The sequence below is a fragment of the Physeter macrocephalus genome, chromosome 21, assembly GCF_002837175.3.
Source record: "Physeter macrocephalus isolate SW-GA chromosome 21, ASM283717v5, whole genome shotgun sequence".
In the NCBI taxonomy this organism is placed as follows: Eukaryota; Metazoa; Chordata; class Mammalia; order Artiodactyla; family Physeteridae; genus Physeter; species Physeter macrocephalus.
The window spans coordinates 43,545,448-43,565,302 of NC_041234.1; the positions used below are offsets into that span (position 1 = coordinate 43,545,448).

The window sequence follows — 19,855 nt, forward strand, 5'->3', positions numbered from 1 at the left end:
TAGACTGTAAAACACTAAAGTGTTATAATTGACAGATTTGCTCAAATATCTGCAATCTACCTGGGAGAGGCTTTTAAAGATGGGATATTTGCCCCCCTCCCACCTCTAAAGTTAAAGTCTCAAGTCATTGCCCAAACTAAGATCAGAGACTCTTAAATTGAATAGAAGAATATAGGAGGGAGGACAAGTAGGATGGATAGTCCTACTGGCTCCAACCTTTATACCTTCTTTCTTACCCCCAGAGGCAAAAGGAGGTAAGATAGACAGATAGAAAGAATTTTGTCTGACCTTGCAGCTCTTCTCACTTTTTGATCTCTTGAGAGACAGTGCTGAATGGAAAGTCTCTTACCTTTCCACTGGGGTCAGATCTGGCAGAGAATATACATCCAGGCTGGCTACAGGGTGGGAGTAGGGGAGCTGATGGGAGGGGGAGAGAATAGGTTTGATATTGTAGGCAAGGATATTACCTTGTTCACATTCAGGCATAAGGGCCTTATTTGTCTCTCCACCCCTTTTGCTTCCAAAAAGAGTTGTTTTCTGGAACAGATATGCCAGACAAGCTACTACTTTAAAACACTGTCTTCTAGAAAATGAAGATTTCAAGATATTGGAGAGGACCCTAGCCTTGATAATTACCCCATACATTACTGAGTGCAGTCACCTTCCATTTCTGAGCCTCAGTTTCACCCTCTGCAACCTGGGGATGGTAATCCTTGCCCTGCCCACTTCAGGGTGTGTATAAAGATCCAATGAGATGATTGCTGTGAATGCACACTGCAAAATATAAAGTGCAGCACATATATGTAGTAAATTCCAGCATTCCCACCTGAAGATACAGTCTTGGTTTTCACAAATTAAGTCACATCCAACATTCTGGAGTATATAGGTTGCTCCCAAACAAAGGAGATAGTTGCTCTACTCATCTGGGCAATTTTTCTTTCAAAATCTGATCCACAGTGAGGGAGTGGGTATCAGCCCAAGTAGCCCATTATGGACATAAGGGAGACTTAAAAACAATCCATGGTGCCACATCTGAGCCTTAATGTTCTCATCTGCCCTGTGGCATCAGCCATGGAGAGAGAAGTTCCACTTTATTCTGAGAAGCATGTGAAACTGGTGGTGAGGGCTCAGCAATTGATTGGTTTTTCTCTAAACCAAGAAAGTACCAATAGTCCCTGAGCAGCCCTAGGGCAGGCTTCATTGAAAACCTTAGCTCCTAAGTGTCCCCCCCTAGATCTCAGGGATTTCATGGCCACCCCAAAGATGAAAGCTCTGAGCTCTGAGTTTGGCCCTGGGGATCTAGAGGCTCAGCCTTGGTCTTAAGAAGACAAGGTACCAGGAAGGGACAAAAGAGGCAAGAAAAGAAGAGAAATAAGATAAAAGGAACTTTAGGAAGTACCATTTTAAAAGGCAAAAAGATACTGAGTTGGATCCCCACTAAAGAAGGTAAGAAACCTATAAGTGGAGAGGAAGACCCCAGGGGGCAAAGGGGTTAGCTCCGTGATTGTTACAGCCACAGAAGTCTAAGAGATGTGTGGGGAATCAAAGTTTCAGGCCTCTCCTAAGATGTGTGTAGGTCTGTGTGTGTGTGTGTGTGTGTGTGTGTGTGTGTACTGGGGAGGGGGGCAGTGCAGAGGAGCGAAAGGAGGAAGAGTTTGATTTTGTCCCTAAAGTGCTAGGTAGATATATCAATAGGGTACTGAGAAGCTCCTCCTTCAGGTTCACCCGACCAAAGATGCAGGCAGTAAAACTCTACCCCATTCATTGCCATCCCCTCCCCTCCTCTCTATAATCAAGCTGAGCTAGGACATGTCTGGTAGCCCCATGACTGGGGAATCTGGCTCTCCAGGCTATCTAGGATAGAAAAGCAAAAAATGCTGCTGGTCAGTCTTGGGAAAATGATGAAGAATCAATCCTTTGGTGGGATGGGATAGGATGTGCCCCGTCTGTAGAGTACAGGCTATTGTGAATACCACATCCTATGCCCCTGCTTCTCTTGTGGTATAGGAACAAGGCAGGAGAGTCCAGGGAGAACAGCTGGGCTGCCAGGAGCCCAAGAGACCTAGGGAGGGAGCAGAGCAAGTTAGAAACCTATGGGGCAATCTCACTAGCTCCTTCCTCTTCCCATCCCTCAAAAAATGGTTTAGGCCAGTGGTTAGGGTACAATAGCAGAAAAACATCACCTGTGTGGGGTGGACATGATGATAGTTCTACCCTTCTCTATGTTGGTGAGACAATTCCTCATGAAACTGTGTTCAGTTTTAAGCCCCCCATACTTTAAAGGAACCCAAAGTGGTACTTTCCAGAGAGGAGATGCTATCTTTAGACTTCTTCAGGGCTATCACAAGACACAGGAAGCAGATGAGGTCTGTGTGGCCCAAGGAGCAGAGTAGGACCCAAGGGTGGTTACTATAAGAAGACAGAAAGTTTTTCTTTACATTGAGCTCAAATCCACCAGTCATAGCTGCAATACATGTTGGGCAGTAGTGTGCTCTCTGATACTGTAAGTATGTGAGCAAGGATGACACAGACACTTCGTGGGGATATTATAAAATGGACTCAAGCATGGATTGGAGGAGTTGGAAGGGAGGTTGGCCTCGATGACCTTGAAGGTATCTAGGCTGACTGGTTTAATAGGAGTCTTGGCTTTCGCTTACATATTGTTTATATTTTCTTAGGTAAGATATAGGGAGGGGGAGTCATTGGGGGACCTGGACAATATAATAACTGGAGAAATATGGAAATGGGTGGTGAAAATAATTGGTTAGTTGAAAAATAGGAATCCACCCTCATGCTTCATACTGCCCCTTGTTACTTACTTGGATCTCCAAAACCTGGGCTCTAACCCAGTTCTGCCACTGAAATGCTCTGTGACTTTAAGCAAATAACTTTCCCTCTCTGTGTCTCAGTTCCTGCCTCTATAAAGTGAAGCTAACAAACACTGACCTGCTTACCACAAAGGTATGTTATGAAGACCAGACGAGTGTAATGTATATGTAAGGATGTATTGGGTTGGCCAAAAAGTTCATTTGGGTTTTTCCATAAGACGTTATGGAAAAACCCGAACAAATTTTTTGGCCAACCCAATATAAATTGTCACTGGGGGCAAGGGAGGGAAAGACAAACTAACATGGTTTAAACACCTCTAATGCATTAGACACTGTGAAAGGCACTTGCACATGCATTTATCATTCAACTCTCACAATATAAGGTGAATAGTATTTTCTACTTTTCACAGATTAAGGACCTGAGACTCAGAGAGGTGAAGGGATTTACACAAGCTTCACACAGATATTAAGGAATGGAGGTAGATTTGAAATATAAGGCTTCCAGATGCCAAGGTTTGTATATTTTCCCACTGTACCTTGGTGCTTGAATACATGATGGGAGATAACTGAATATAACTATTAGACAGTGGGGCCCTGAGAGAGATTGCAAAAGGCCAGGATAGAAAAACTGGTGTCATGTCAACCTGGCCAATTCCTTGACAACTGTAGGCCCAGATATATGATGTATGACTGACTGGCTCAAAAGATTAACATTATCACAACTGTCCCTCCATCCACCAGTGTTCCTAGCTTGCTGTTCCTCTGACACTAGCCCGACTGAACAACAGTACTCCAAGGGATAATTCCTTTTGGGGGTGGTCCCCAATTTCTGGTCTTTCTACCCTACCTTTCCAGCTCACCTCAGTAGAGTTAAAGGCTGGGTACTTCAAAGAGTACAGTGAGCTCCAGTCTGTCTCCAGAGCTTTCAGGTGTGTTCCCCCTCAAGGTCTCAGATCCAGTATAGGAAGCAGAGCTGGAAAACTTTCGCAGGTCGAGCTCTGTGCATTCGATGGGAGTGTGGACCCAGTGGGAGTGGCTCTCTGAGGCACAGGAGGCCAAGGTAAAAGACTCCTGTGTGGGGAAGCCACGAGTCGAGCTGCAGTCATCATCCAGGATGGGGTTAAGTGTCTGGGTCTCAAAGATGCTTTCACTCAGTGGGGACTCAGGACTGGTCTCCTGGCCAGGTGGCATGGAGAAGAGAGTTTCCTCCTCTGCTGCCTCGTCAGCCTCATACTGCAGCGAACCTCCTGAAACTTGAAGCAGAAAGCCACTGGGTCACCCAAAGGTAGGGGCTCCTCTCAGTGGGGCACCTGATCCTGAGCACAAAATCAGGAAAGATCTGGGAACTAGTGCTCCCCCTCCCATCCCTGGGGACCAAAGCACCTAGCACCAGGCTGAGGTGACACAGTTGAGAAACATATTTACATTGGGGTATCAGATTGAGGCTACCTGGTGGTGGATCAGGGAAAATTGTCAATTTCTCCAGAGAAAGAGAAATCCTTTGTGGGAAGCAGGATTTTAACAACCCGCACACCAGATATGATCTTTATTCCATGGTGTTATGCCTGTGTATATGTTGTGTTATATGGCAAAAGGCACTTTGCAGGTGGAATTAAGATTATGGACCTTAAAATAGGTAGATTATCCTGGATTACCCAGGTGGGCCCAATGTAATCTCATGTGTCCTTAAAAGGGGAAGAGGGAGGCAGAAGAGTCAGAGAGAGTATCAGATATGTGAAAGGAAAAGGACTTGACCACCATTGCTAGTTTTGAAAATGGAAATGGGTCATAAGTCAAAGAGTGGGTGGTGTCTAGAGACTGGGAATGGTCCTCAGCAGACAGTCAGCAAGGAAATGGAACCTCAACCTTATAACTGCAAGGAACTGAATTCTTCCACCTTTCTGAATGATCAAGGAAATGGATTCACCTCTTGAGCCTCCAGAAAGGAATGCAGCCTTGGCAACACCTTGATTTCAGCCTAGTGAGACTCTGAGTCGAGATCCAGCCAAGCTTACAAAGCTTCTGATCTATGGCAATGGTGAGATAATAAATGGGTGTTGTTTTAAGCCATTAAATTTGTCATAATTTGTTCTGGCAGTGATAGAAAATTAAAACGCCTTTCATGCATAATTCTGATTCAACATCAGGTTACAAACTGAGAGCCTATGGGATGTGTGTTTGTTTGACCCCTGCATTGTGGTTGTGGTAGTTTTTAATTATAACTCATTGCCATAACTTAAAACTATTTCATATAAAAATCCAGAGTTTTGGCTCCTCTTGAAAATTCAGAAGATCTTGAAACATTGAATATTCCTACAAGGTAACAAACAGCTGAAGCTGAGTAGTAGATTCCTCTTTAGACAGGGGATGAACTATTCAGTTTGCCACAGTCTCTACTCCTCTCTAATGAACCTTATATTGGATCCAATTCACATATTAATCTCCCTTATACAACCCTAGTATGCATGTAAGTCAGTGACTCCTGTTAAACACCTCCTGATAAATGAGAAAATGTCTAATCTTATTTCCCCTGTGGAGACCCTGAGGGAGCTGCCTGCCCTCGTATCCCCAGAAGAGGGTACTGCATTATTATCTTGAGGACAGAGGAGGAGCAGAGAAGCGTTACCCATTTCTCTTCTCCTGAGGCAGGAGGAGGGAGACAGGCAGCTCTCAGATGTTGCCTCATCTTCTTCTTTCCGGGCCCTGGGGCCCAAATGCTTCATTGCCCATGTTTCATGCCCATGCCCAGGGACTGGGCAACAGCTCTTAGCTGAGAAACTGGCCTCCAAAGTCAGAGACAGGATGATCCACCCTGAGCCACAATGTTCCAGGAGACACCAGGGAGTAGAGGAGAGAGAATTAGAGTTTGAGAAGGGTTATAAAGGGATAACAGTGTTGCCCTTGTGCCCTGCATCCCCTGAAATTCTAGATTCACCTCCACTTAAGTGAGAGGTAGAGCCAAACATATCTTCTAGGCTTTTTGAAGATCATCTGGCAGACCCTAGATCCAAAGTGACCAAGGTAGCCCTGTATAAGCAGGGTCTTTCCACACAAACAGAGAGGTTGAAAAAAGTTGTGTTGCTTTGGGCCCAATATCCAGTGGGCTGAGGAGGAGTCCTTAGCACCTGTGTATCTAGTAGAATGTATCCTCCTCTTTCCTTACTAAATCAACTCCACTTACTAGCCTGGGTTCCTATTTTGGTGTTTCTGCCTAGCTCTCAGCTCCCTTGGTGGCACTGAAGCTGCACTGAACCTCAGTACTCTTGACTAAAGATTTAAACCCTTCTCTGGTCTTGGCCAGCCACCATCCCACCTCCCCTATATCTGCCCTCAGTGACCTGGAATTCCTGTCTCATATTCTTGCTAATGGCTGGACTTGTGCTGAAAATAGATCATGATGTTACTCCTGATTTTAAATATGACCTTCCATCTAAAATTTCACATGGCTATCTCCTATGGGTTGGGCCAGACCTCTGGTTATCATTATTGTCTGAGGAAAAATGTCTAAGTTTGCCAATTCCTCTGGACATTGGGTTCTCAGTTACCCACATTTGGTATATTACTATACTGATAGCCATTACCTGAGACCTCACCCACTTTTATTATAGTCATGTCTCATTCCAGCCAGCCTTCCTCCTTTCCTGACATGCTCCAGAATCTATACCTATTAGTAGATATAACTAATTGGAAAAGAACTTAGAAATCAACTCCATCTCTCACTTTAAAGATTAAGGAGAAAGAGGCCCAAAGAAGCTAGATGACTTGTCTAAAGTTACACAGTGATTTAGAGGTACATGGGACTAGGACTTCAGATGCCTTTCCCAAGGGTTTTCCCATAATGTTGTAGCCCTTTATGAACCACCACAACTTAATGAACCAGGTCCTATAAACTCATAGGGTCAGCCTCAATCATCTCTGAAGTCCTGTGCATTCTATTGCCACCCCCAGATATTTCAGCACTGTAGGGAAGGTCCATTAACTCTCAACCCCAGGAAATTACTCTCTTCTGCTAGTTAGAAACTTGTTCTAGATTCATGTAATATGTGAAGCAGCTACCCTTACCACGCTGGCAATTTCTGTTGAAGAACTGCTTGCAGTAGAGGAAGAAGAGCCCCAGGAAGGCCAGGGTAAACACCATGAGCAGACTGCTCACCAGTGCAACAAGTGTGACCTCCTGAGGGGATACTGTGGGTACATCTGCCTCCACTAAGCTCAACTGGAAGGTACCTGTGAGACAAGAAAGTGGGGGAGGTCAGTCACTGTAGGTAGTCAATAGTCACCCTGACACTGGGCCTGGACTTCCTCAGGCCAGCACCCTTTCCCCAGGGTCTTCCTCACCTAAGGCTGCTAAACTGGTTCTACTTCTTTGTAGAGCAGGGAAATGTATAAAGAACAAAGTGGAGGAACTAGCATATACTGCTGGTATGGTATAAATTAGTATAGTTATTTGAAGATGCACATATCCTGTGGTCTTTCCATGTCACATTAAGGTATATAACCTAGACAAATAGAAACAAACTAAAATGTTCATCAGTAGGGCACAATATAAATAAATCATTATATAATTCTATGATGTAATATTATTATATAGCATTTAAAATAAAAGACCTGTATGGATCAATATAAATAATCCAGAGAGGAAAAGCAAATTGGAGAAAGAGAGTATATAACTTGATATCATTTATATAAAACATTATAAAATATAAAAATAGCATATAAAATATATTGCTTATGAATATATATATATATATATCAAAAAAGAATACAAGTATCAAAACATGGGTGGAGAGTATGGCAGAGTCATAGTGCTCACCAGTTATCCACATGCTTCTCTGCATTTCCCATACACCCTTGTAGTAAGGCCATAAGAGTACTTCTGGCCAATGGACTGTGAGTGGAAGTAATGTGTGTCACTTGCAGACTGAAGTAGTTAAACGCCAGTATGTCTCCTCTATCTCTTACCTTGTCCCATCAACCTGGAAGCCACATGGTTTGATGGTATAGTTACAAGATAGAGTAAGATCTTTGCATATGAAAAATAAAACTTTTATTGCATGAAATCACTGAGATTTGGGGGTTTGTTACAGTAGCATAGACTACCAACAAGATACACACAATTTCATGATAGTGGTTGCCTCTGGGGAGGTAAGGAGAGAATGGAACTCAGAAAGGATCAAAACACAAATTCCATTAAACCTGTGGAATCTTCATTAAAAAAAAATCTGAAGCAAATATGCAAAATTTTAAGATTTATTAATTATTGATGCTGTGCAACTGAGCATTTTTATTTTTATATTTTTCTGCATTTAAAATATTTCTACATATTTGAAATACTTCATGTTTTAAAAATATATCAATAAATTTAAAAAATAAGTGAGTAGACATATATTTGGTAGATAGACAAAAATGGTAGACAGATAAATGGATAGTGATATGGGCACAGACTAGATCCTAGTACTTCATTCAGCCTTTTACTAGTTCTAAGCATTAGGGACTCCTATGAACTTCAATAAACAATCCACAAGTGTACAAATGTTATAATTTACAAAATGCTTTCTAACCTCTTATTTCACTAGAACTAGGCAGCATCCCATAAGGTATGAAGCACAATGATTTTCATGACTTACATTTTTTTCAGGTGAGGGGAATGAGGTTCAATGAGATTCAATGATTTATAGAAGGTTACACAGATAACATATTGCAAAACTATTACTCAAATCTAACCAATTTCCTTGCCAATCTACCCTATAGGAAGGAGTATGAGGGGGTAGGGGAAGTCTTTACTATGCTGTCTTGCTGTCACCCAATGGATTGGGGAAGAAAGGGGAGAATAGAACTGGATACACACACTGAACCTCAGAGGTGGGGGTCTGCTTCGTGCACGGGATACACTCTTGATCCTGCAGGCCTCCAATACGCGTCTTTTGGTAGAACCTGGAGTCAGAGCAATAAGAAATGGCAAGGTGATCAAACAAGCAATGTACTTGGATTGGTCCTTCTTGAACCATAGGCAGCTTCTAAGAGTCTTGTCCTCCAGGAAGCCATCACTCACTCTGACCCCTCGTGAGTTCTCTGCCTCTATGTCTGATTCTGACTCAGAGTCCCAGACGCTCCACCTCTTCCCCCATTCACCAAACCCTATAACCAAAAGGGGAACTAGTCTCACAAGAGAAGGAAACACTGCTTTGACACCAGCTGCTTCCTAATCTCTTCTAGGTCTACAGTGAGATTTACCTTGAAACTTGGGCCTAAGCTAAGCATGCCAGCATGATAAAACAGCTGTTTAGTACTCATCTGTAATTGACTGTGTGCTAAGTACTTTATAGGGGGATCTTGAAAAAATACTGCTTCTCCCTCATGGGAGCTTAAACTCATCATGATATGGACAGTTAGAATACTTCAACTAGGCCCTGAGAGGTAAGGATAAGGGAGACCTCCAAGGGCTAGAGAATGCCCAGAAGAGCTTGGCCTTATATAGCAGGCTCACCTGGGCAGACAGTCCCCACAGACGGCATTAGAGGTAGCTGTACAGTTCTCCTTCTGGATACGATTGATGACAGCACAGGTGATGCAAGTCTGACATCTATGGTGGCCCCAGCTGCTTTTGTATCTGCGGGGAGGGCAGGCTGTGCAGTATGCATCTCCACCTTCTCCATAACCACAATCCTTCAGTGAAATGGGAGTCACTAACATTACTCTACAGAAACTTAGAGAGAGGATTAGCTATAGGACAAGTGGACATTGTACGGAGTAGCATTTTAGAAACTGCAAGTTGCAACCCATTACTGAGTCACGACATCAATTTACAGCCAGCATAGGTTAGGTTATGTTATGGTAAAAAAGTAAACTCCAAACCTCAGTGTCTTAAAAGAACTAAAATTTATTTCTCACTCACACTATTTTGCTTACCAGAGATTTCCTGGGGGCTCTGTTTTACATTTTACTTACTGGGTTACCCAGAGTGACGGAGGCTTCATCTTTGTGCTACCATGATTGGAGCATCAGAGAAAAGAGAATATTGTGATCTGTGCACTGGCTCTTAAAATCTTCCCCCAGAAATAACTCATTTCATTTTGCTCACGTCCTTCACCACACACATCACCTGATCATTAGTAACTATACAAGTAAAAGAAAGTATAATTCTATAATGTGCCAGAGCTGGGGAACTGGAAATATTTGACAATGAATGCTAATCACTATCTATCTTAGTATTGTTTTGTAGAACTTATACAGATAAAATATGTAAGTATGTGTTGGGTTGTGATGAAAAATTTATTTCTTACATTTTACTGAACTATATTTGACTCACAACATTATATTAGTTTCAGGAGTACACACAGTGATTCAATATTTTTATAGATTACACATCATACGAAGTTATTATATTATTGACTGTAATCTCTGTGATGTACATTGCATCTCTGTGATGTATTCACTTTATAACTGGTAGTTTGTACCTCTTAATTCCCTTCACCTATTGGGCTGTCCAAAAAGTTTGTTTGGGTTTTTCTGCAGGATGTTAGGAAAAACCTGAACGAACTTTATGGCCAATCCAATAGTTTGCCCTTATCCCTACCCTCCTCACCTCTGCCAACCACTAGTTTGTTCTCTGTATCTGTGAGCCTGTTTCTGTTTGGTTATATTTGTTTATTTTTTTTTCAGATTCCACATATAAGTGAAAACATACAGTATTTGTTTTTCCCTGTCTGATTTCACCTATTACTCCACCCTTCTCCTCCTGGCAACTACTAGTTTGGTCTCTACATCTGTGATTGTCTCTGTTTTGTTACATTTATTTGTTTGTTTTGTATTTTTAGATTCCACATATAAGTGAAGACATACTGTATTTGTCTTTCTCTCTGACTTATTTCACTTAGCATAATACCATCTAGATCCATCCATGTTGTTGTAAAGGACAAGATTTCATTATTATTTATGGCTGAGTAATATTTCATTGTGTATATATATATATACATATATATATGTGTGTGTGTATATATATATATATATATATATATATATACCACATCTTCTTTATCCATTCATCTGTTGATGGACACTTAGGTTGCTTCTACATCTTGGCTATTATAAATAATGCTTCAATGAACACTGGGATGCATATAACTTTTTGAATTAGTGTTTCCATTTTCTTCAGATAAATACCCAAGAGTGGAATTGCTGGATCAAATGGTAGTTATATTTTTAATTTTTTGAGGAACCTTTATATTGTTTTCCATAATGGTTGTATGAATTTATATTCCTACCAACAGTGCATGAGGGTTCCCATTTCTCCACATCCTCTCCAACATTTGTTATTTCTTGTCTTTTTGATGATAGCCATTCTGACAGGTGTGAGGTGATACCTCATTGTGATTTTGATTTGTATTTCCCTGATGATTAGTGATGTTGAAAATATTTTCATGTGTCTGTTGGCCATCTATATGTCTTCTTTGGAAAAATGTCTATTCTGGTCCTCTGCCCATTTTTAATTGGGTTGTTTGTGGTTTTTTTGATGTTGACTGTTATGAGTTATTTGTATATTTTGGATATTAACCTCTTAGTGGATATTTCATTTGCAAATATATTCTCTTATTCAGTAAGTTGCCTTTTTGTTTTGTCAATGTGCTTTGCTGTGCAAGTCACAGACATTATCACAGAAATACAAATAATCATGAGAATACTATGAACAATTATATGCCAACAAATTGGACAAACTAGAAAAAGTGCATAAATTTCTAGAAATATACAATCTTTTAAGATTTAATCTTACTCTTGGAAATGCTCAAACATGTTTGAATAAAGATGGTATAGAGGAGAGATGAGTGATCCAGTTAAATATTGTCTCAGGTCTGGTGTTGACTCAGTGTGACTCTGGCTAGCCCCTCTCCATTTCCAAGCATCAGAGTCTCCAACACCTGAGGATATTAAAATAAATGGTCTCTAAATATTCTTCCAGCTCTGGCATTCTAACCTAGGAACAAGGCTCCTGCCTGTTATATCATAGCTCTTTGTCAAAGACACAACTCTACTTAACAAGGGATATTAGTTATGTGTTTGTTGTGGAAGAAGTTAGCTGGTTGTTCACTAAACTCATTCACCTTTCTTCCTGGGAATACCACTTGTCAACATTTTCTAACCCCACACAAGTCTGTAGGGCCATGTGCCTAATTTCTAGCCAATGGAATATGGATAAAATGATGTATGCATCTCTCAGGCCTGGCTCAACAAAAACTGTCTTTTTTCTTTATACTTATTTTATAATTAAAATATCCTTAATTTTCTTTATGCTTTGATCTTCTGGCACACAGGGACACCCAGAGAGATGTTGGAATCAATATATTAAAAACGACAGAGGACATCAGGGATATGGAGGAGGCAGCAGTTCTGAGCTTTCATTCCTTCACAGAAGTGTAGCAACACAAACAGAAACTGTCAGAATCAATGTTGTCAGAACTCTGGGAAACAGTCAAACATCTACAGCAATGAAGCAAATGCTGAACCAAGAAAAAGGCATCTTGAAAATGATAGGAAAGCTTTGTGCCATTTTTACTTGCCCTTACTGCAACCCTCTCCCCAGCAACAGTCCTAAAGTAAAGGCGGTCTGAAAGTAGCAGCAGCATGTGTTCCTAGTGTGAAACCCTCACCCCTAGTTACAGAGTGAGCTAAGCAAAACTTATTCAAAAATTATTGTGTATGTCTATTTTAACCTATTATCTGAAGGACAGATACAAGGTGCTCATCTCTGTTTCACTCAATTCAAAATGCAGGCTGGAAAATGGGTTGGCATTTGTTAAAAAATTTTGCAAAGCAAACTAATAAACCAGAGATGCCTGGGACAAGAAATTTTGGGTGGAGACATATACTAGACTGCTTAAGTCTGGAGCAAAACCTGGAGAAGATTCTTTGGGAAATTAGGACATTCAAAAGCACCAATATATATGGGGGCAGTTTAGAAAGGCCCATATATGTCCAGGGCAAGACACATGACTAGAAAAATATGGAGAAGACCCAAAGCTTACACACTGGACTGATACATAGGCTAAGTGCCAGTTTGGCTAAGTGTTGAAGGAGTGCTTCAGCACAGAGCCAGTGTTCAAAGACTGGGAGAGATATGGGGGTTTTTTTGTTGCTACTGTTGTTGTTTACTTTTAACTGCTGGCACTCAAGGAAATTCCTGTCAAAATATTAGCTGAACAAGATCCACACAGACTTCAGTGATCACATATGACAAAAGAATACAGTCTTTGCACAAATAGCTTTGTTAAAACACCTAAACAAATGGACTACTATAGCCATCATCAAATAAAGTAACAACAACAGAAAACAGCTAAATATGGGGAAGGGGGAGAATCTGATTTCCAGTTACCACATTATAATTAAAACAGTTTTCAAAAACAACAACAACAAAAACACAAGGCATAAAAAGAAACAGGAATATATGGCTCACTTAAAGTAACAAATAAAATTGACAAACTGTTCCTGAGGAAGTCCAGACATCAGACTTACTAGACAAAGACTAAAAAGTACTGTCTTAAATATGTTCAAAGAAAAACATAGACAAAGAGCTAAGAATATAAAGAATATAAGAAAATAAATGTATGAAAAAAATGGGAATATCAAAAAAGAAAAATTGTAAAAAGGAACTGAACAGAAATACCAGAATTGAAAAGTAAAATAACTGAAATTAAAAATTCACTAGAAGAGTTCAACAACAGATCTGAACAGGTAGAAGAACAAATGATGAAACTTGAAACATGACAGTTGAAATTATTAAGTGCGAGGAGCAGAAATTTAAAAAGAATGAAGTAAGTAAACAAAACCTAAGAGACACCATCAAATGGACCAATATACACATTATGGGAGTCCCAGAAGTGAGAGAGAAAGAGAAAGAAGCAGAAAGAATATTTGAATAAATAATGGTTGAAATTTCTCAAAACTGACAAAAGACATGAATAAAACATCCGTGATGCTCAACAAACTTCGAGTTGGAAAAACTCAAAAAGACCCATATGAGACATAAACAAGATGTGAATAGCCAAAGACAAAATGAAAATCTTGAAGCAGAAGGAGAGAAACAATCTGTCAAATACAAGGGATCTTCAATACGATTCAAAGTTGATTTCTCTTCAGAACCTGGGAGCTGGAAGGCAATAAGATAACATATTTAAGTCTCAAAAGAAATAAACTATTAACCAAGAATTTTATACCCAGCAAAAAATCTTTCAAAAATGAAGGAGAAATTAAAATATTCCTAGATAAATAAAAGAAGCTAAAGGAGTTTGATAGTTCTACACTTGTACTTCAATAAATGCTAAAGGGAGTTCTTCAGGTTAAAATGAAAGGACCCTAGATAGTAACTCAAAGTCATAAAAAGAAGTCAATATCTCTGGTAAAGGTAAATACATGGGCAAATACAGAAGGCAGCATTATTGAATATTTGGTTTGGAACTCTGCCTTTTATTTCCTATATTATTTAGAAGAAAAATTAATAAAATAGTAACAACAATAATAACAAATCTATGTTATTGCACATACAATGATTAAGATAAAAACAAAAGTGACACAAATAACATAAAGGAAGGTGATATCAAACTGTGTAAGTGTAGAGTTTTTGTATGTTATTGAAATTAACTTGGTATTAATTCAAAATATATTGTTAAAATTTAGTATGTAATATATAAAATAGATAATGGATAAGGACCTACTGTATAGCCCAGGGAACTCTACTCAATACTCTGTAATGGCCAATGTGGGAAAATAATCTAAAAAAGAGTGGATATATGTATATGTATAACTGATTCATTTTGCTGTACACCTGAAACTAGCACAACATTGTAAATCAACTATACTCCAATAAAATTTTTTTAAAATAAATAAAATTTAGTATGTTAAAGGGAATCCACATGGTAACCACAAAGAAAATATATAATAAACCCTCCCCCACACAAAAGAAATGATAAGGGAATTAAAACTTTTCATTGCAAAAAATCAACTAGCACAAAAATGGCAATGAGGAAGAAAATGATGAACAAAAATGGCATAAGAAATACATAAAACAAATAATAAAATGTCAGAAGTACTCTCTTATCAGTACTAATCTTTATGTATATGGACTAAACTCTCCAAAGGTACAGATTGATGGATTGGATAAAAAGAACATAATCCACTTATATACTATATGAAGAGATTCATTTAGATCCAAAGACACAAATGGGTTGAAAGTAAAAGAAAGGAAACATATTCCATGCAAATAGTATGGAGAAGAGAATTGGGATGTCTATACTGATATCAGACAAAATAGACTTTAAGTTAAAACTTTTACAAGAGAAAGGGAAGGACATTATAAATATATAAATGGTCAATACATCAAGAAGATATAACAACTCTGAACATACATACACCAAATAACAAATCCCCCCAAATCTATGCAGCATTGACAAAATTTAAGTGAGTAATAGTGGTTCTACAAAAATAGGTGGAGACTTCAATACCAACTTCAATAACAGATTGGATATCTAGACAGAATATCAATAACAATGTAGAGGTCTTTAACAACACTATAAAACAACTAGACATAACTGACATTTATAGAACACTACACTTAACAAAAGAAGAATATACATTCTTCTCCATTGCACATGAAACATTCTGTAAGTTAGACCACATATGTTAGATTATGAAACAAGTTTTAATGAATTTTAAAAGACTGAAATCATACAAAATGTCTTTTCTGACCACAAGACAATGATGATATAAATCAATAACAGAAAGAAAATTGGAAAATACACAAACATGTGGAATTAAATACCACATTCTTAAAAAACTAGTGGGTCAAAGAAAAAATCTTAAGTGAAACTGTAAACTACTTAAAGCTGAATGAAAATAAAAACACCACATACCAAAATGTATGGGATACAGCAAGGCAGTGGTAGTCTGAGGAAAATTTATACCTGTAAATGCCTATATTAAAAAAGAAAAGAGATTTCAAATAAATAATCTAAATTTATACCATGAGGAAGTAGAAAAAAATAACAAAGTAAGCCCAAAGCTAGCAGAAGGAAGGAAATAATAGATTAGAGTGGAGATAAATAGAGTAGAAACACAATAGAATCAATGAAAAGTAGATTCTTTGAAAAGATGAAAAAAATTGTCAATCCTTCAGCTATACTGACAAAGAAAAAGGAGAGAAAATGAAGATGACTAAAATCAGAAATGAAAGTGGGGGATTCCTGACAGAATGGCAGAGTAGGAGGACCTAAGCTCACCTCTTCTCACAAAAACACCAAAATCACAACTACCTGCTGAACAACCATTGGCAAAAAAGGACTGGAAACTACCAAAAAACATATTTTACATCCAAAGACAAAGAAGAAGTCACAATGAGATGATAGGATCCTGTACCCACCAGGTGGGCAACCAACAAACTTTAAAATAATTATATTGCAGAGGTTCTCCCACAGGAGTGAGAGTTCTGAGCCCCACATCAGGCTCCCTAGTCTGCTGGTCTGGTATCAGGAGGAGGAGCCCCCAGTGCATTTGGCTTTGAAGGCCAGTGAAGGTTGATGGCAGGAACTCCACAAGACTTGGGGAAATAGAAGGAATATTCTTAGAGGACACACACAAGGTTCATACAAACTGGGACCTAGGGGGAAAAGCAGGGACTTCATAGCAGCCTGGGTCAGACCTACCTGATGGTCCTGGAGTGTCTCCTGTGGAGGGGGGCGGCTGTGGCTCACTTCAGGGACAAGGACACTGGTGGCAGAGGTACTAGGGAGTACTCATTGGTTTGAGCTGTCTGAGGCCACCATTTTGACACCAAGACTTGGTCCCACACAATAGCCCTTAGGCTCCAGTTCTAGGATGCCTAAGGCTAAACAACAAACAGGCTGGGAACACAGCACCAACCATCAGAAGACAGACTGCTTAAAATTTTCCTGAGAACACAGCCACCTTTAAACACACCCCTTGACACAGCCCTGCCAGCCAGAGGGACATGACCCAGCTCTACCCACCAGTGGGCAGGCACTAGTCCCTCTCACAAGGAAGCCTGCACAAGCCTCTTAGACCAGCCTCGCCCAACAGAGGGCAGACACCAGAAACAAGAGGAACTACAATCCTGCAGCCTGTTGGATCACAAACACCTAAAGTTAGGCAAAATGAGATAGCAGAGGAATATGTTCCAGATGAGGAAACAAGACAAAACCCCAGAACAACTAAGGGAAGTGGAGATAAGCAATCTACCCAACAAAGAGTTCAGAGTAATGACTGTAAAGATGATCCAAGAAGGTATGAAAAGAATGGATGCACAGAGTGAGAAATTACAAGAAGTTTTTAACAAAAAGTTAGAAAATACAAACAATGACCAAACAGAGTTGAAGAATAAAATAGCGAAAATGAAAAATACACTAGAAGGAACCAATAGCAGAATAAATGAGGCAGACGAATGGATAAGTGAGCTGAAGAAAGAATGGTGGAAATTACTGCCGAGGAACAGAATAAAGAAAAAAGAATGAAAAGATGTGAGGACAATCTCAGAGACCTCTGAGACACACGAACATTCACATTATAGGGGTCCCAGAAAGAGAAGAGAGAGATAAAAGGCAGGAGAAAATATTTGAAGACATAATAGCTGAAAAATTCCCTAACAAGGGAAAGGAAACAATCACCCAAGTCCAGGAATCACAGAGAGTCTCATACATGATAAACCCAAGGAGGAACACATTGAAACACACAATAATAAAATTGACAAAAATCACAGACAAAGAGAAAATATTAAAAGCAACAAGGAAAAAGCAACAAATAACATACAAGTAAATCCCGATAAGGTTATCAGTTGAGTTTTCACCAGAAACTGCCGGCCAGAAAGGAGTAGCACTATACTGTATATTTAAAGTGATGAAAGGGAAAAACCTACAACCAAGAATACTCTACACACCAAGGCTCTCATTCAGATTTGAGGGAGAAATCAAAAGCTTTACAGACAAGCAAAGGCTAAGAGAATTCAACACCACCGAATGAGCTTTACAACAAATGCTGAAGGAGCTTCTATAAGCAGTAAATAAAAGGCCACAATTAGAAAAAAGAAAATTATGAAATGGGAAAGCTCAATGGTAAATGTAAACATACAGCAAAGGTAGGAAATCATCCACACACATATTATCAAAACCAGCAATGATGAGAAGAGGAGAATACAAATATAGGATATTGGAAATGCATTTGAAATTAATAGACCAGCAACTTACAACAATCTTGTACATATATAGGGTGCATGCCAATACTTCATGGGAACCACAAAACAAAAATCTGCAATAGATATACAAAAAAAGAGAAAAAGGAATCCAAAGAGAACTCTAAAGATACACATCAAATACCTAGAGATAAGAACAAAAGTGGAAGGAAAGAAAAAAGACCTAAAAAACAAATCCAAAAAATTAAAAAACTAGCATTAATACATAAATATCAGTGAGTATGTTAAATGTAAAAGGATTAAATGCTCCAAGCAAAAGACATAGACTGGCTGAATGGATACAAAAACAAGACCTATATACATGCTGTCTACAAGAGACCCACTTCAAATCTAGGGATACATACAGAAAGTGAGGGGATAGAAAAAGGTATTCCATGCCAATGGAAATCAAAAGAAAGTTGGAGTAGCAATACTTACATCAGAAAAAAACTATTTTAAAATAAAGACTGTTACAAGTGACAAAGAAGGACACTACATAATGATCAATATATCAATCCATTTCTAATTCTATTGATTTGAGTCTTCTCCATTGTTTTCTTGATGAGTTTGGCTAATGGTTTATCAATTTTGTTTATCTTCTCAAAGAACCAGCTTTCAGTTTTATTTTTTAATTTATTTTTATTTTATTTATTTATTTTTTGTGATACACGGGCCTCTCACTGTTGTGGTCTCTCCCGTTGCAGAGCACAGGCTCTGGACGCGCAGGCTCAGCAGCCATGGCTCACAGGCCCAGCTGCTCCGCGGCATGTGAGATCTTCCTGGACCGGGGCACGAACCCGCGTCCCCTGCATTGGCAGGCGGACTCTCAACCACTGCGCCACCAGGGAAGCCCAGCTTTTAGTTTTATTGATGATTGCTACTGTTTCCTTCATTTCTTTTTCATTTATTTCTGATCTGATCTTTATGATTTTTTTCCTTCTGCTAACTTTGGGTTTTTTTGTTCTTCTTTCTCTAATTGCTTTAGGTGTAAGGTTAGGTGGTTTATTTGAGATGTTTCTTGCTTCTTGAGGTAGGATTGTATTGCTATAAACTTCCATCTTAGAACTGCTGGAGAGGGTGTGGACAAGAGGGAACCCTCTTGCACTGTTGGTGGGAATGTCAATTGATACAGCCACTATGGAGAACAGTATGGAGGTTCCTTAAAAAAACAAAAATAGAACTACCATATGACCCAGCAATCTCACTACTGGGCATATACCCTGAGAAAACCATAATTCAAAAAGAGTCATGTACCACAATATTCATTGCAGCTCTATTTACAATAGCCAGGACATGGAAGAAACTTAAGTGTTCATTGACAGATGAATGGATAAAGAAGAGATGGCACATATATACAATTGAATATTACTCAGCCATAAAAAGAAACAAAATTGAGTTATTTGTAGTGAGGTGGATGGACCTAGAGTCTGTCATACAGAGTGAAGTAAGTCAGAAAGAAAAAACAAATGCCGTATGCTAACACATATATATAGAATCTAAAAAAAAATGGTTATGATAAACCTCAGGGCAGGACAGGAATAAAGATGCAGAGGTAGAGAATGGACTTGAGGACACAGGGAGGGGGAAGGGTAAGCTGGGATGAAGTGAGAGTGACATGGACTTATATATACTACCAAATGTAAAATAGATAGCTAGTGGGAAGCAGTTGCATAGAACAGGGAGATCAGCATGGTGCTTTGTGACCACCTAGATGGTGGGATAGGGAGGGTGGGAGGAAGACGCAAGAGGGAGGAGATATGGGGATATATGTATATATATAGCTGATTCACTATGTTATAAA

General features: G+C 39.3%; 1 protein-coding gene across 11 annotated transcripts in view; it reads right to left on the reverse strand.

Annotated features, from left to right (window-relative positions):
* Positions 1-1,974: 1,974 nt before the first annotated feature.
* Positions 1,975-19,855, reverse strand: part of EDA2R (ectodysplasin A2 receptor) — a 75,255-nt gene continuing 57,374 nt past the window's right edge. For 5 of the 11 annotated variants that reach the window (XM_055081816.1, XM_055081817.1, XM_055081815.1 and 2 more), the window contains 7 exons: positions 9,316-9,494; positions 8,677-8,762; positions 6,891-7,055; positions 5,455-5,640; positions 3,689-4,081; positions 2,184-2,409; positions 1,978-2,062 (listed from right to left, as the gene is read on the reverse strand). In XM_055081816.1, the coding sequence (XP_054937791.1) occupies positions 3,699-4,081; positions 5,455-5,640; positions 6,891-7,055; positions 8,677-8,762; positions 9,316-9,494 (999 nt within the window). In that variant the 3' untranslated portion in view covers positions 1,978-2,062; positions 2,184-2,409; positions 3,689-3,698. Of the gene's footprint in view, positions 2,063-2,183; positions 2,410-3,688; positions 4,082-5,454; positions 5,641-6,890; positions 7,056-8,676; positions 8,763-9,315; positions 9,535-19,855 lie in introns of all 11 variants that reach the window. The other 6 variants (XM_055081812.1, XM_055081814.1, XM_055081813.1 and 3 more) reach the window with 4 other exon arrangements.